Here is a 17,014-nt window from a genome sequence, read left to right as displayed (position 1 = left end):
TGAACGGTTTATTTGATTACTGAAATAAACCGCCGCAATACATAGACTTTAACCTAAAAGTATTAAAAGGTTAGGTTAGGTTCACAAAAATTATACATACGACAAAACAATAACAGAGAATGACATTGATGTCAATATTCAAGATTCGAATTACAATAAACTACCTACCCTGAAGTTCTATCGAATGACTCGAACATGATGTTACAAGAGTAGTAGAGTATCATATCAATTACATACGAGATAGTAGAGTGGGTTTTTTAGTAAATCGTTTCTTCTCTGTCGTGCTGTCTTTCATGTGGCAACAAATGTTCATTACACATCACCTTCCGAAACTTTAGTCTATGGTGTGTGTCCATTGTTTTTCTACAATGTTATTTTTCTGACTGCTGTTGGTGGACGAAAAATTTTTATCTCGCTGCGTCGAGTGTGGCTTTGTGCTAGTGTTCGTGTTCGATACAGTGATTTATTAGTAATAGATCACGAAGATGTCGTCACCGAGCGCTGGGAAACGTCGTATGGACACAGACGTCATAAAGCTGTATCCTTTGTTATCTTCTATACAAAGCACCTACTGGTTTGGTCCTCCATGTAAATAAGGTAGAAGGGCCATCAGCTGATTGTCATGATTCGATACAAAATCGATATGCCCCATTTGTGTATTAATGCTTTACTAAAATCTCTCGTAACGGAGTGCCTAAGGAATATTTCTATCATATTTTCAATCAAAAACTTATTGCAAAGGTCTTATCATAGGTTCATAAATCGTAATATGTTGCGTGCTTTGTCCGTAGGTTTGGTACCTATAGGCTATATATATGTATCGTAGATAATCATACGTTAGAGAACGGTGTTCTTTCTTCCGTGTAGATTGTAATATTTCGTAATCCATATGTAGGCCACGGTCCCTATTGCGTTTTTTCTCTCACCGTCGGCCCTAGTTAACGCACAAATTTATTCATCATGGCATAAACAATAATCGTAATTAATTGGTATTTCTGCACTTGTTTTTTTTACAATGCCTGTTACAATGTTATTGTTCTAAGTTCATCTTGAGTGACGTCATTTTAAAACACGCTTTATAAATAAATATTTAGTTATACTGGAGTCAAAATTAAAGTACATGGTACTTTTGGTATTCTGCCAAATATCATCATCATTGCTAGACATAAATAGCGAAGCTTCCTAATTCTTTAAATGAATAAACAAAAACACATTTTTAACCCTATTGACTGTTTATTATAAGTCTATAGAAAAATAGTTTTATAACATAAAAAGCTTGGTTACCTATGAATTTCTCTAAATAGGTTCTGGCTTCTTTGTTTTTAAGTGATACTATGAGATGGTTATATGAATGAAAGAATACCCAGCACAGTTAGTTGTATTTGCATAACCGTAGACTAAAATTAAAAGTATTATTACACTCACCTCACATTAATGCAAAAAAATATGAATGCCTACTAAACATGGTCTACATTCATACATAATTTATTTGTTACTACACTCTTACTTGATCTTTAGTTATTACACTCTGGGACAGGAAAATATTATTGCTATTTTTATCAATACTGATTAAACAAAACAATGTCTAATGTCCTTGGCTTTTTTTTCAACACTCCTTTATTACATTTAGCTTGACCAATACAAATGTAATGTAATTGAATCTTTTATTTAATTTATATACACAATTCTAAATTAAAGGTAGTAAAATGAAAATGTTTGAATTTGAACTTTGAAATGTGGCATAAAATCATTGCAAGATTGCACATACTGTATGTGTGTATTACTCCTATATATTGTTGCTCTTTTAAACTAACAAGTAGCTGGTGGATTGATTTGAAATTCGTACACAACATTGCATTTTTGTATGGTTAGAATGTTCTATATAGTTTTTAAAATAACAGTGCCATCATACATAAAAGCAACACACTCTTCACAAACTTCCATTTCTTTCCATTCCTCAGAAAGAGCCTCTGAAGATGCGGATATGTAAAGCTAGATTTATAATAATTGGATGACACTACAATAATCAAACCAATTTATAACGGAAATAGTTTCACTTCCATTCAACCTGAATCTATTATTTGTTGATTTTACTTACAGTATCTCTGTTAAAATAGTTTGGTCAAAGAGCTAATTTTTAATATTAAATTTTATTTGACCTTTTGATGGGTTAGTAAAACGAACAGCTAAGAAGATAGAAGAAAAGTTAATATACTATAGCCAATACAAGTTTTCACAATAATTTAAATGTTCATTTGGCTGAAAACCTAGCGTTTAAAGTTATATCAATATTTTTTTTAAATATTAAATCATTATTAGATCATTAATGTATTTAACACATAAATATGCCATGCAACATCACAACAATATGTCTATGTAATTACTTGACACTTTATTCTTATTTTATACATAACAGCAGTCACGTTTATTGGCTGCTATTTTACGTACAAGTGGTATTAAGTGGCTTCTTTTTATTTCATTGGATGTTGTATCTATATTTCATAAACCGTTTTGTGAAAAATAATAAAACAATGCATAGTTAAAAACATACTAGTCACACAATTAACAATATTTTGTGCCATCATCATCATCATTCACTGGTAGTGGGCCGGTAAAGACCCGTGCCCTGTGTTCTCCTTGTCAGAAGGGTATATGCCATAGTCCACCACGGTGGCCAAGTGTGGATGGGTAGACAAATCTGGTACACCTTTCCATAAATGGTTAAATCCCTGCAGACCAACACCTAATAGTTAACAAAAGATATCCAAGCATCTCTTTAGCATTTCAAGTAGTTAACAGTAGGGTTGTCATCTCATTCATTATAATGATGTTGTTTATGTAAATTTAGTTGAAAAATCAAAGGCAACGATGACAGAGCTAATGAAAATTGCATTGCACTATTGTGATACTTTTATTAAAGAATACTATTTAATAATTACTAGATAACTTGGTGAATATAGAACTACGTGAAGAATGCCATCTCTTGAAAGTTATTTGAAACAGCGACTTCCACAAAAATGTACCTTTATTAATTATTATTTTTAGACTGTAAGGATCATTTGTTATTGTTTTACACAAAATTACACTCATAAATGTTGGTTAGCTCGCTGACAGATGGCAATCGTCCGGTAAACTATTTCTTATTTTGTTTGACTCTCTTCATCTCCATTGAATGAAGTGCTTTAAAGTGCTTTTCTTTTTAAAATTATTTCTGCAGAAACTAAGAGCCAAATGCCAAACATATAGGATTAGAGTTTTGACTAATTATTATTATTTCTATGCAAAAAGATATATTATTCTTTAATAAATAAAGAAGAGCTTAATTTCTTTATTTTATTTATTACTAGCATACCCAGCCTGCTTCCCTGGGCTAGATTTTGCTTTACTTTATTTAAACAATAAACTTAAATCATTAAATTTTTAATTTAAGTCTCATAATATATTAAATCATTTATTTAACAATAGAATATGATCATAGTAACTAAAAGCTGTATTTGACAGTTTGACAGTTCAAAAATAGGAGTGCTCCGATCGTGACCAAACTTTACAGGATTTCTCGCCAGGTCAATCCGCAGATTTCCTGAAAGTTTCATTGAAATCGGTACAGCTATTTCGGAGCCTATACGGAACATACCCACACACTTTCTTTTTTTTAATTATATATAGATAGATAGTAAAATATTATGAATCCCCAAGAAACAGAATTACGTCAAATAAATTAGTTTTCTACCTACCTAGGCGAATACTATTTTTGTAATGTTCATGTCAGTACTTTTGTCCTACATAACTAATTATTAATATGTTAGGTTCAATTATTATGTATTATTAAGCAGGCTTATGTATAACGTATATTATGCTCAAAATCCCTACAAAAAGAAATCATTTTAGGACATGCAATGCGTTTATGCTTGTATGAAGTGCAGGCAACTGAGTGGCAACCCTAATATAAACCTACCTATATTAATGTAATCTATAATGATTGTTCTAGAAACATTTGTAAATAATACTACCATGACTCATTTGTAGGAAGTTAAACATATTAGAATAATTCGCACCTTATAATAGTTTGCGCTAGGTATCAAAGATTTGAAATGATTTTTTTTTATTCCATTGCAAGTTAGCCCTTGACAGTCTCACCTGCTGCAGGGCTAGCACGGGCGGGAGATAAAAATTATATCCCCCGATTATATCCTCTGACTAGGGATATGATTAACGTGATCACCTGCTAAATCACTCGAACATGGAATACGGGTCGTTTATCCCCGTTTATTAATACACATGTATTATTTGGATACTATTTCCACTTGTGCGCCAGTGCTCTGAGAGTTGATAAAGCTGTGGGAACAGGTACATTTTTATCCTTTCCCCGGGGAGATTTTTTTTTATTTATTTATTTATTTATATATATTAATAATTGTCTCCTGCCCATTCTAGCCGTGCTGGTATGATTAACGGACTTACCTCAAACCTGGGGTAATCTGCTAATCTGTTTCTTTGCGGCACGTCTTTGTGTCTAGCAGACCGGACCAGAGGAGATTCAGAAACTATAAATTCCAAAATTTATGTACTTCATTTTGGCTTTTTTTAAATCCCCTGGAAACCGTTTCAACTAACAATGCAAACATCTGGTGGATTGCTAAGTTAGGGCTTTAAGATTCCTCAACAAAAAAACAAACAAACAAGCTTTCCGCATTTATAATATCAGTGGGAACTGGGAATGTATAATAGAATAATACCCGTTTTCTCTAACGACGAATAAGTTAATGATTCCTACGATTCACTAATAGTTAGCACCTTAGAGTTGGTGCAACGTTTTTTATCTATAGACATCACCTAAAACACAAGCATTCGATTAAGGCGTTGCCTAGCTTCAGTGAAAACAGTGCAAAAAAGCGGCGATAGCGTATTAGTTAGATCTTAGGGCTCATTTTAGGGGTCCGAATTCGATCCCCGACACGCACTTCGGAAGTTCGGAAGTTTTCGGAGTTATGTACGATTTTAATATAAGCAATACGAATATCACTTGCTTTAACATCGTGAGGTAATATTGGCTAGAAGCGTTACTTTGCGGAATTCCATGATATATTATGAAAATTAAGCTTTATTTGCTGTACTCCGCGAAAAGCAGGAGAATCCGTATGGTGTAATTTGTAATTTCTTCGATCTTTTTACTCCACACCAAACAGATCTCCGGCAATGTACCCTCTACGCACGTTACGCAACGTGCGTAGAGGGTACATTGCCGAGGGTGCGTGCTCCATAACGTTCTCAAAGGCGTGTGAAGTCCACCAATCCGCACTTGGCCAGCATGGTGGAGTACAACTAAACTCCTCATTCTGGGAGAAGCACGTGCTCTTTAGCTGGTAATGGGTTTGTGTAAAAATTACTAAAATAGCCTTTTTGATAGATAACTTATTTCTATAGGGAAACCATTGCTTTCCCCACAACGTGTGGCTGATAAGGCGTTATCGGAAACGTTATCAGCGTAGTTTATATCTTACTATGTTTTGTGTGTGACGAAATTCGTTTACTACCATTCGATGCGCGAGCGTTGGTCACGCAACCGGTCCCCAATTGATTCGGATAAAAAATATTTCCAAAAATTATTATTTTTAAATTCTTTATTGCACATTCAAAAACAATAAGAAATACAATAGATAAATAAAAACTAATTTAAGTGTGCAAAGACGGTCTTATCGCTAAAGCGATCTCACCCAGACAACAAAAAAAATACAATAAGAAACACAATAGATAAAATAAAAAATAAAAACTTGTTTTACGGGTGAAAAGGCGGTCTTATCGCTAAATCTCGCCCAGACAAGCTTTGGTAAAAGTAGTTATTATAAGGAACGGGTTGGTGCGACAATAAAAAATTATACCAAAATAAAAATATCGCAAACTAAACTACATGTTATAAACTCTAATACTACACATATAATTATTATATATAATACACTAGCTGTTGCCCGCGACTTCGTCTGCGTTTGATTTTGCTTTTAAAAATAAAATTGCGACTATAATTAAAGATCTAAGCTATCCTATCTCTTAAGTTGGACCAGACTGCTTACGGTGTGCCAATTTAATTTAAAATCGGTTTAGTAGTTTAGGAGTCCATCGCGGACAAACATCGTGACAGGAGATTTATATATATTAAGATATATTGTTCATACTATCTATATATCTAAGTTGGATGATAATAAATAAGCTTTCAACAGTGATTTCCTTAAAGCCATATCACCCTAGCATCGAGAGTAAGCATGAGGTGACGATACTCGGGGGACTGAACGAGTTCTGCGTGAAATTCTTTGGACCTCCAGGCAGTGAGTACTTTGTTTTTTAACACCACCTACACGGCCATTCATAATAAATACAAGATTCTTTACCTTTAGTTCATAATATTATTATTATAACTCTTTATTTGCACACGGCCGATTGGCGCAGTGGGCAGCGACCCCGCATTCTGGGTCTAAGGCCGTGGGTTCGATTCCCACAGCTGGAAAAGTTTGTGTGATGAACATGAATGTTTTTCAGTGCTATGTGTTCATATGTATGTTATAAGTATTTATGTGTTTTGTTCATAAAAATATTCATCAGTCATCTTAGTACCCATAACACAGGCTACGCTTACTAGGCTAGATGGCGATGTGTGTATTGTCGTAGTATATTTCTTTATTATCACCACACAAGAATATATACAAGAAAAAAAAGAAACATGAAGAAAGCAGTAGAATACAAAGTTAGAACTTACAATCCGGTAGGCAATCTGCTTTATCTGTCAATTCATCATCATCATCATCATCATCATCATCATCATATGAACCCATTACCGGCCCATAATAAGAGGGTATTAAGGACGTAGTCCGCAACGCTGTCCCAGTTCGGATTGGTGGACTTTTAATTTAGCCAATTTAAATATCACGAGCTTTAAACCGTGAGAAAACCTGTATGTCAAAGTCAAAGTCAAAGTCAAAAATGTCCTTATTCAAGTAGGCCCATAGGTGGCACTTTTGATGCGTACATAAGAATTACACGGTAGTGAGATGATGGCGATAACCACATTAGTAAACTTAAAACTAAAGCTACGAGGGTACCAAACGCGTCCTGGTCTAAGAAGAAGCCCACAACCAACTTAGCCGGGTGTTTTTTTTTTGTTATCACCTTCTCACAATGTTATTTAAAATTATTAGAAGAGCAACCTGGTTAGAGCAATAATTATAAGATATGCCTAAGAGTTCTCCATAATGTTCTCAACGGCGTGTGAAGTCTAGCAATCCTCACTCGGCCAGCGTGGTGGACTACGGCCTAAATCTTTCTCATTCTTAGAGGTGTCCTGGAAAGGGTCGCCAATGGGTTGATAATGGTCTGTCAGTTATAACCATAAATAATGGACCTGCAAAGCTGCTGCGATAAGGATCGGCGGGTTTTAAGATTATCACGTTAATATTTTCCAGCCCCATACGAAGGCGGCGTGTGGCGGGTGCGCGTGCACCTACCAGACCACTACCCCTTCAAGTCCCCCTCCATCGGGTTCATGAACAAGGTGTACCACCCCAACATCGACGAGGTTTCCGGCACCGTCTGCCTCGACGTCATCAACCAGGCTTGGACAGCTCTTTATGGTGAGATGGAATCCCTGAACTAATATCCGTTAATTAACACAACAATTAAAAAAAAAAAAACGTGAGCCGTCACGGGACGCCTGGCAGATGTGAAACATTGAAACTGTTTTATATATGAATAAAAGAACAGATTATACAGGAATTATATATAGCGTACTGAAAAGATAAAGCATTACAAAATTGTTCCATAAAATAATGGAAACAAAAACAAAATAAAAAAAAAAAAAAAAAAACAATTAAAATTTAAGAATTTATTTGAAATTGCGACAACTCAACTACGTATAGTACATATATTCCATCATATAAAGTTGCGATGCGTCGTCACGGCCTGTATCGCCACGGCCTGTGTCGCCACGGCCTTTGTCGCCACGCCAACAATCAGGTTTTCCCTCCGCCTATAGATCGGTCGCTTTACATCAAAAATCATTTCAAATACTTCTAAGAAAACTAAGATTATTTGCCCCATTACATACAATCATTAGGTGGGGTATAACAGGTTTAAAATTCATTTGCAAGATTTGACCCGCACATGTGAGTATGGCAAGTGAAATAAAATCTTGAAAAATACAAACGAACTCTAATTGGGGTAATGAACACTTAGGGGGTTATTTCATACTTATAATATGCGAGAGATTATTTTGGCCTCGGTAATGTTTGGAAACATGTTACTGATCTGTGAGATTGATTCTATAATTTGCAAAGAGTCACATTTGTAAGGATTTTCGTTATTTAACGTTATGGGAATATCGTAGCCCAAATAATACTTACGGCATACTGACGCTCCTGCGATCACCTGCCTGATCACTGATACCAAATCCTCAATAACCGACCATCGTGAGTTTCACTTTACCTGCAACCATCTCAGGAAACCAGAAGACGCTACAATTACAATCAGAAGGTTGCGTGTTCATATCACGTCGCGTTCACCAATTGTAGTTTATGTGACGGGCAGGAGATCGCAGGAGCGTAAGTATGCCGTAAGTGTTATTTGGTCTATAATGTTTCCATATCGGTAATGTAAAAACATGAATAGTCTCTTAATTTAAAAGTAACTTTAGCGTTCCATTGACCCCTAAGTGCCCTTTATTTTTTTAGTGCCCTTGAATTAGCTGGATGCCTCATAAGCACGGATGGCTAAAACCGCAGAATCAAAACAAGACTGTGTTCATGATATTCACTTTCTGCCTATTTAATAGAAAATTTGCTGATGTCACATCTTCCAAATTACTATCTACGCACGTTTCATTTCGGCACATTAATTTACAATATGATTGGTATATGAAAACCTAAGGGTCTTGTTTCATCATCTGAATAATAATAATATGTTTATGTGAACTCAGCGAAATGATGAAGATATTATTTTGCATTTGGTAGTGAAATGGGATAGACAACCAATTTATCTTACATTGTATATGTCAACCCACATAATTTTTAGTGGACGACCCAATGACCCCTTAACTTTTTTTATGCATTTTTAATCAAAATCCCCCCCCCCCCTTTTCTCCATCCTTTTTTGATGTTGAGATGTGATGCCCCCTAAATATTTTGTATATAATCCAATGACCCCTAAATGGTTGTGCGGTAATGTTGCAGATTTATCGAACATATTCGAGTCGTTCCTACCCCAGTTGCTCACGTACCCGAACCCCATCGACCCGCTGAACGGCGACGCGGCGGCGATGTACCTCCACAAACCTGAGGAGTACAAGAAGAAAGTCTCAGGTTGGTTTCAATAGCATTCACTTTATTAATAGGCTATTATCTTATATCTTTAAACGAGCAATTCTTGTATATATAAAATTGGAATCTCAGAATCGGCTCCACTGATTTTCATGAAATTTAGTATTCAGGGGGTTTCGGGGGCGATAAATCGATCTAGCTAGGATTCATTTTTAGAAAATGTCATTTTATTTGTGTTTTCCGGTAATAACAGATTTGGTGCAGACGAAGTTGCACGGGTCAGCTAGTTATTATTATATACGAATGCCGACGATAACATTAAACACTTTGTATGTACTTGTCGGCCGATTGGCGCAGTGGGCAGCGTCCCTGCTTTCTGAGTCCAATCGGCCGTCGGTTCGATTCCCACAACTGGAAAATGATTCTGTGATGAACATGAATGTTTTTCAGTGCTGGGTGTTTATATGTATATTATAAGTATTTATGTATATTTTTCATAAAAATATTCATCAGTTATCTTAGTACCCATAACACAAGCTACGTTTACTTTGGGGCTATATGGCGGTGTGTGTATTGTCGTAGTATATTTATTTATACATTAAGTTCTCAATAACTGCCTCGTTGGTGTAACGCCATCACATAAACCCATAGTCGGCCACGCTAACCCAGTGCGGATTGGTGGACTTCACACACCTTTGAGAAAATTATGTAGAACTCTCAGGCATGCAACGCAAAAACATCGTGAGGAAACCCTCACGATGTTTTTGCGTTGTAGCAAGTGATATTTTAATTACTTAAAACGCACATAACTACGAAAATTTTAAGGTGCGTGCGGTGGACGGTTGATGTCTGCCTAGGGATTTCCTTAGATGAGGCGTTACCTATTTAGGCGAAGCATAATGTCAGTTTTTTCTGACAGTAGAAGCACTAATTTCGCTAATACCGTATATTTAGGTATATTCATATAGTACGTATATTCATTTAAATTATCTATGTATTTGTATCTATACATTTTGGTATTGTATATATTACAACAATCTCTGCACTATCCCGTTCTCTTGCTGTAAGTCCCGTCTACAAAGGTTGCCTGTAAGAGATTTCTTGCAGCAATAAGGCCGCCTTTGCATGTCTACATTATTTACTGTATACTCCATACTGTTTCTTTTCCTGTATGTTATACGTGCAATAAAATATTTTTTCTTCAAAATTCATTTATTTAAGCACTTTTGAAACGTCAAGTCTGTCTGTTTGTAGTGACTCTACCTTCTTCTGTTCATACCGTTAACAAGCTGTAATCCCTCGTCGGATGTAAACGGATAATCTCTCATCATTCCAGACTACGTCCGGAGATTCGCGACGGAGGAGGCTCTATTAGAAAAGGACGCCATCACCGGTATGGGAACCACCCCGGCGTCCGGCTCAAAGCCCTCCAACGGCGCGAATAGCGAGTCCGAGTCCTCCATGTCAGAGTTCAGCGACGACGAGGCTCAGGACATGGAGTTATAACGTTCCCCCCCGCCCGATGATTGCTCACTCACTTCCGCTCCGGTTGTTTTCTGAACCTACTGTGAGGTAATGTTGCGTTTTTAGTAGGTGTTTTGGTGTGATTTTGGGCGCCTTGTGGGTTAAATGTGACGTTTGGGATGCGTCGCGACCGTCGCGTTTCCAAATCGCGGAATGTTTTGCAGAAAACACTTAACACTTTACATTACATTGCAATTTTCGCGTTGTGGCTAGTTTAGGGAGCGCCTGCCGTGCTTTGAAAAAGCGAAGATTTTTGTCAACAGTTGGTGTTTCATATGTCGCGCTGTCGGGTTTGTAAAGTTTCAGAGACGTTGTCGTCAGAAGCTTCTGCAATGTTATATTAGATTACTTTGCAACTGTCGCGCTGTCCGGGGTAGTGAAGTTTCGAATGCGTCTCAATTGTCGCGTTTTCAAATCGTAAATTTGTAATTGATATGTTTACAAACTTTTCAGACGCCCGGATCTCTTTGGCAAAGTATTTTGTGGGTTTTTGTCCGAGAGCTAGTGGTCTTATCAAAGTTGTAGCAACAATCGGGAAGCTTATCGATTAAAATCCTGATTTATTAAAATTATATTATTTTACACCAGTTTCCTATAACGATATCAGCGACAGTCGCGTCGTTAATATTACAAGAAAACTACGAAAGAGATTAAGTGGCAAATGTCACGCTTACTTGCTTCGAATCGCGACTGTCGCGACTCTGAACGTAAACTAAGCCTTACATAACACTACAAGGCGCTCAAACAAAAACGTTATTCTACTACCTCAAATAACAAGTGAAAACGTCAATACAAATTTTTCCGCGAATACGTCTCTGGCGTACGTACGATTCCTCAAAAATCTCATTCTAAACATATCCTTAGAAAAATGTGTTTTTTCTATTAGTTTTTATCGAACTACCTTGTGTAATAGTGAAAATTTTAAAGCTTTTATTTTGTATTTCGAAGTAATATATTTTCGAACGAGGTAGTATTATAATCTGTCATAAACGAGGGGGACATACATTGTTTACGTCACATTAAGGAGGTGTTTATGGGAAACGTAGGTCGTCACCTACATTATCAAATCAATTAAAATAATGGTGCCAAGTCTGATGTCACTGAACTAAACTCAATTGACATGGCTACAAACTGACTAGACTCAGAGTAGGTTTTTTTTCAGATATAGCTATGACGCGTGCATTTTAAACATGACTTCTGTAACATATTTCAGCGTCGTTTGGTTTTTGGAAAAATTGTTCCTACTTTTTTCATAATTATTTATCTGTAATGCGTGTTCATAAGATAATATAATAAATAAATAAATATATAATATATAGACACTTAATAAAAGATATTCCTTCACTTTATTGCTTTTCAGACCTTGACTTTCTCACTAACAAACTAGCGAAAATAGATTCCGAAATCCGTGGTGAAATATTATTTTTCACGGACACTTGTACACAGTTGTTTGATTACAGTATATCTGGTATATTACTGATCGTGGGTCGTTGTGGTGTACGACATTGATTTTTGTGACGTAACATATGTATGGTCCCCAAAAAAATGGTTTCTACGCTTCACAGTATGTTCACAACATATAGTCTGTGTCCGCCGTCTAATAAAACTTGTTACATAATCTGTGTGGACCACAATACGCCAATTTTAGGATTTTAGATCGAAATAAAAACAGAACTGCTCAGAAAAATACGTTCGGTGGGCACGTGCTTTAAATTACTATCGAAAAAAAAATTAACTTTAATTAGAATTGGTATTTTAAAATTGGTGTGTCGGAAATGTTTAATCGGATAGATTTGTCTATGGGCTTGTGTATCTAATCGTCTTGGTCGACTTAAACCTACCCGAGTTTTAGAAATGTTTCAATCAATCACCTCTTTATTTTATCTACTACTATTCGTATTTGCTATTGTCTGTTTTAAAGTGGTTTGAATTTCTACAATTATACCATTTTACCAAAATGGTATAATGGTATAAGTAATACTACCAGTATTTCAATTAGTGACATTTTTAAGTCAATAATAAGCCGAGCGTAATAAATGCTCGAGCAAACGTCGTAATACTTTAATTTGTATTTATTGATACATTTTAGTAGTGCTTCAAGCAGTCATCTTCAGAAATTTCAATGATGTATGACATTATTGCTATTTTTATTCGTATTTATTAGTACTTGTTTATCTAGCGGTTTGCAAATTTTACAATTTTGGTAGCAGTTTAATTAATATGATAAAATCTTTATTGGCACAATTAAATAGTAGCCGCCAACAGTCGCTAAAACAGCGACAAACAAAAATATTCAAACTTATTTCTTTCTTCTTTTTTCTTATTTCTTAATTAAAATTTTGGCAATGGAACGACTTTGATTGTACAGTACAAATACTGTCGGGTAAGGTTGTAAGAGTCCATGTTTTACGCTTATTGTTAGCACTTTAGTAACAACATGTAAGGATCTGTTCACTTGATAATGTAATATCGAGTAGGTTGATGTCTAAAAAAAGGGAAATGTTGGAAAAATTAATATAGGGTACAATGTAACGTACGAACTTTTACTATCGACGTGGTTATGAGAAGGTAAATAAATATAATTTTCTTACTATCGTGTATTGTATTAAAACAACCATTCAATGCGTTACCTTCTCAAATATTAAGGTAGTTCTTAATTATAATCGATAATAAAATAAAATTTTAATACAATAACAATTGTGCTGGCAACACAGCGGGTGTGAGTGAGCAAGGTAGCATTTTGTAAATATCTTATTAAATCTGTCCCCATAGCATAAATCCAACTTAAATCGAGCCCGTTGTCGGACTAAAGTCATCACTTTATATCTCATAGGTATTTAATTTTTTTTTATTATAGTGTTAATTTTTAAATAAATGTGTCATGTCTGTTTTCGTATACCTCCCTCTGAAACTGCAATTGTGTAGTTATCAATTTGTTAATGGCAACACTAGAAATCTAAATTTAAAAAATGTTACGGCTTCAATTTAAATAATTACTTTATCCTCAAACTGTGATCAGTAGATTCCCTTAACAGGGAGTAAAACCGTCAATTTTCTATTAAAAGAGGTTGAGAAATCTGTTTGTTAACTGTACTTAGTGTAAATGCTGTTGCGTAGAGGTATTTCTGTTTTAGCACAATGATTTTATCGATTTTGACAATGTCTTTTTATACTTTTGACTAAAACTGAACCGGGGCCACGCTGATAGACGCTAAAAAGGTTAAATTTATTTAGTTCGCACTTAAAACAAATTATCTCTTTTTCTCCCCATGATTTTCTAACAGCGCAAAGGAAATATACAGCTATAGATATGTAATACACGACAATACAAGTTGTAAACAGAGATAGCTAAAAGCATAGATTTTTTTAAGTTGTTAGTTTAAATAAAAAGAGTATGAAGAGTTTTTTTTTTAATTAATTCTCTTGCGCATGTTTAGTGTCTGCTTTACCAAATACTTAGCATTTCTTTGTTTTTGATGACTCGGAAGGCAACAACGCTTTGCTAAACCTGCCAAAGTACCATTTTGGCTTTGTTTGTAATGTTCTTTTTGATTTTCTTAGGAATAAATCTAGGATTTATTTTCAATATACCGTAATATGTGGCACGTTAACTTAATAACTCGATTTCAAATAAAAGCCTCGGGGTTATTCTTTCTTTATGCTAATAAATTTTTGATTGTTTAACCGATTGTCCGAGCTTAATATAACTACCCCACTCTTTATAGGTTAGCTCGCTACCATATTAAACTGCATCATCACTTACCACCAGGTGACGTTGTAGTTAAACTTACAGGAATAAAAAAAACATACTGTGACGACCTCACGCTGTTTCCAAACGAAATACCTTTGGAAATAGCACAAATTTGTTATTAAATGAATTTACGGAGTTTTTCAATCAAATTCAGTTGTAGGGAATAGCGCAAAAGAGCAAATATCGTGACGTGTGCTATTTATTACATAAGTAAAATAAAATATATAAAATATCCATTTATTCTATTCCATCATTACATTCTTCATATTTTTTTTATCAGAAAGAACATTACAAGAAACGAATACAATACAGATCTCTAAAAATGACATTTTGCGATTCTGAAAGTGTTGCAATCGTCTCTATTGTTAAGTCTAGGTTACGAATAGAATATATTATTAATATAGACATATATTATATGTATCTTCGAAATGATAACTCAAGCCATAATAATATATTTTGGTATAAGGAGATAACATGTTAAATTTCCTAGTTGTATGAATAAAAGTTGGGTTGACGGATAGTTTTTTTGTTTTTTGGATGTTTTTGGTAGTTTTTCGAGCTTTCACCTGTCCACCCAGCTTAGGGTCGCACCACAGAGTATGTGTCGTGGTATTGATGTTTTTAAATCGTATGAACTATCCCGGCGAAGGTTTTCAAATGTGCTTCCAATCATGATTTTTATCTGCTGACTATTATTTTAATATTTCGTAAGCGTCTTTCAAATGTCACGAAGTTTTTTTTAATATAATTTAACACTCGCTTCGGGTACATTTGAAAATGTTGGCTTGGCCTAAAATAATAGTGATGCGACTATTTTAACTGTGGTTTAACAATTAAATAGTTTTATAAAATAATTGAAATGTTAGAGATTAGTTGATTTATTTTCGCATATTAACTAAATTCAGATTGTCTTGAGCTTTAAACAATTTATATATAGCTGAGTTTATTTTATTCCAAAGAAACTGACTTTGGTTTATTATTTTGAGCTAACAAATATTTAAGATATGTACTTATCGTATGCAGCGTATCTAAAAATAATTATTTTCAAACAACAGATATTAAATTACGTTAGAAACTATGGAAAATTTATATAGAATTTCTCTCGAATCATTATTTTGCATTTTGTGACTTCATTTGCCCATGAAGACTACTCTGAATCCTGTTGCTGTTCTGAGGTTTCAAAATAAGATTGGAACAGATTATAACATGGCACATTGTAACAGTTTCTAACGTGGTTTCATATTAGCTAGTTCTAGCATATTTATTCTAGCATACGCCTGCAGTAGGACCAATCTTGCATACCTTTTAGTTTAAATACATTAGGTGTTTTTATTATATCGATATTAAAATTAGTTGTGCGGGTCGCATCACTATTATTTCTGTATAAGTATGTAATGCAAAGATTTATATCGCTAGATTTGCCCGCACTTTAAATTCACATTGTCTGCCTTGAAATGCGCGAGTTCACACATTTGTCATTAGTGAGTCGTGGCTGTACCATACTGCGTAAGTAACAAGTTTAGATACCGCGTAAGTGACATGGCTACGCGTAATAATAGTACTTTCCGAAAGCAGTTTTTTCTACAAAGCGTACATATGATTTTGTAAACGTAGTACGTTCACAAAATCACTTATTAGAATATGTTTCAAACTGTTCTAGGTTTTTTTTTTAATTATATCATCTGATGGATGTCCACTGCTGGGCATAGGTAATGTTTTGGGAGGTCCATATTCCACGGCCGCTTTTGTTCAGCGGCGCACTGAAAATTATTTGATTACCGTTCATCTAGTCGGGAGTCTATCAACGCTACGATTAATTCCAGCAACTTAGGACCCCAGCGTATGATACGCTGGGGTCACATACGCTGCGTATCAGGCTGGATAAATATATTACCCATTTAATAATGTTAATTACGCGGTATAACAGATTGACTGCGTGAACAGATTGACTTTAAACTCTTGAGTGTTGAAAATTCTTTCGATGTCAGGTCATATCTACGATATAAATCTTTGGCGTCGAGTACTATACGATGGTGTACCAAATTAATGCGTTCGGATAAGAATTTCTATTACAAGCAGATCGTAAATCAGTTATACATGTAACATAATAAAGTTTATAGCGACTATATTTTTATTTAATTACATGTAATACACTTACGTTATTTTTAAACTAAATTGTGTTGTTTTCTTTATATCCCCACTACTTTACGTTTAAATATATTTTGACAGCCGGTTGGCGCAGTGGGCAGAAATCCTGCCTTCTGATCCCAGGCCTTGGGTTCGATTCCCACAACTGGAAAATGTTTGTGTTATGAACATGAACGTTTTTCAGTGTAGCTGTGTTTATCTGTATATTACAAATACATATGTGTATTATATTCATAAAAATATTCATCAGCTATCTTAGTACCACACTATACAAGCTACGCTTACTTTGGTG

At 34.9% G+C, this 17,014-nt stretch overlaps 1 protein-coding gene across 1 annotated transcript; it reads left to right on the top strand.

Annotated features, from left to right (window-relative positions):
• Positions 1-338: 338 nt before the first annotated feature.
• Positions 339-16,749, top strand: LOC120634681 (ubiquitin-conjugating enzyme E2 H). The gene is made up of 5 exons (XM_039905445.1): positions 339-538; positions 6,244-6,320; positions 7,452-7,619; positions 9,213-9,341; positions 10,636-16,749. The coding sequence occupies exons 1-5, from the start codon at positions 486-488 to the stop codon at positions 10,803-10,805; spliced, it is 597 nt and encodes a 198-aa protein (XP_039761379.1). The 5' UTR covers positions 339-485; the 3' UTR covers positions 10,806-16,749.
• Positions 16,750-17,014: the final 265 nt, after the last annotated feature.

Source organism: Pararge aegeria, chromosome 24 (genome assembly GCF_905163445.1).
Source record: "Pararge aegeria chromosome 24, ilParAegt1.1, whole genome shotgun sequence".
Lineage (NCBI taxonomy): Eukaryota > Metazoa > Arthropoda > Insecta > Lepidoptera > Nymphalidae > Pararge > Pararge aegeria.
The sequence above is the reverse complement of the archived record's forward strand: the minus strand, read 5'-3'. Positions and strand labels throughout refer to the sequence as shown.

What these genes read in the sequence shown, in the direction of transcription:
- LOC120634681 (XM_039905445.1), top strand. Translation starts at nt 486, where the DNA reads ATGTCGTCACCGAGCGCTGGGAAACGTCGTATGGACACAGACGTCATA. An exon ending in GACACAGACGTCATAAAGCT is followed by an intron (nt 539 to 6,243) that starts GTATCCTTTGTT and finishes ATATCACCCTAG; the next exon opens with CATCGAGAGTAAGCATGAGG. An exon ending in GTACAAGAAGAAAGTCTCAG is followed by an intron (nt 9,342 to 10,635) that starts GTTGGTTTCAAT and finishes TCATCATTCCAG; the next exon opens with ACTACGTCCGGAGATTCGCG.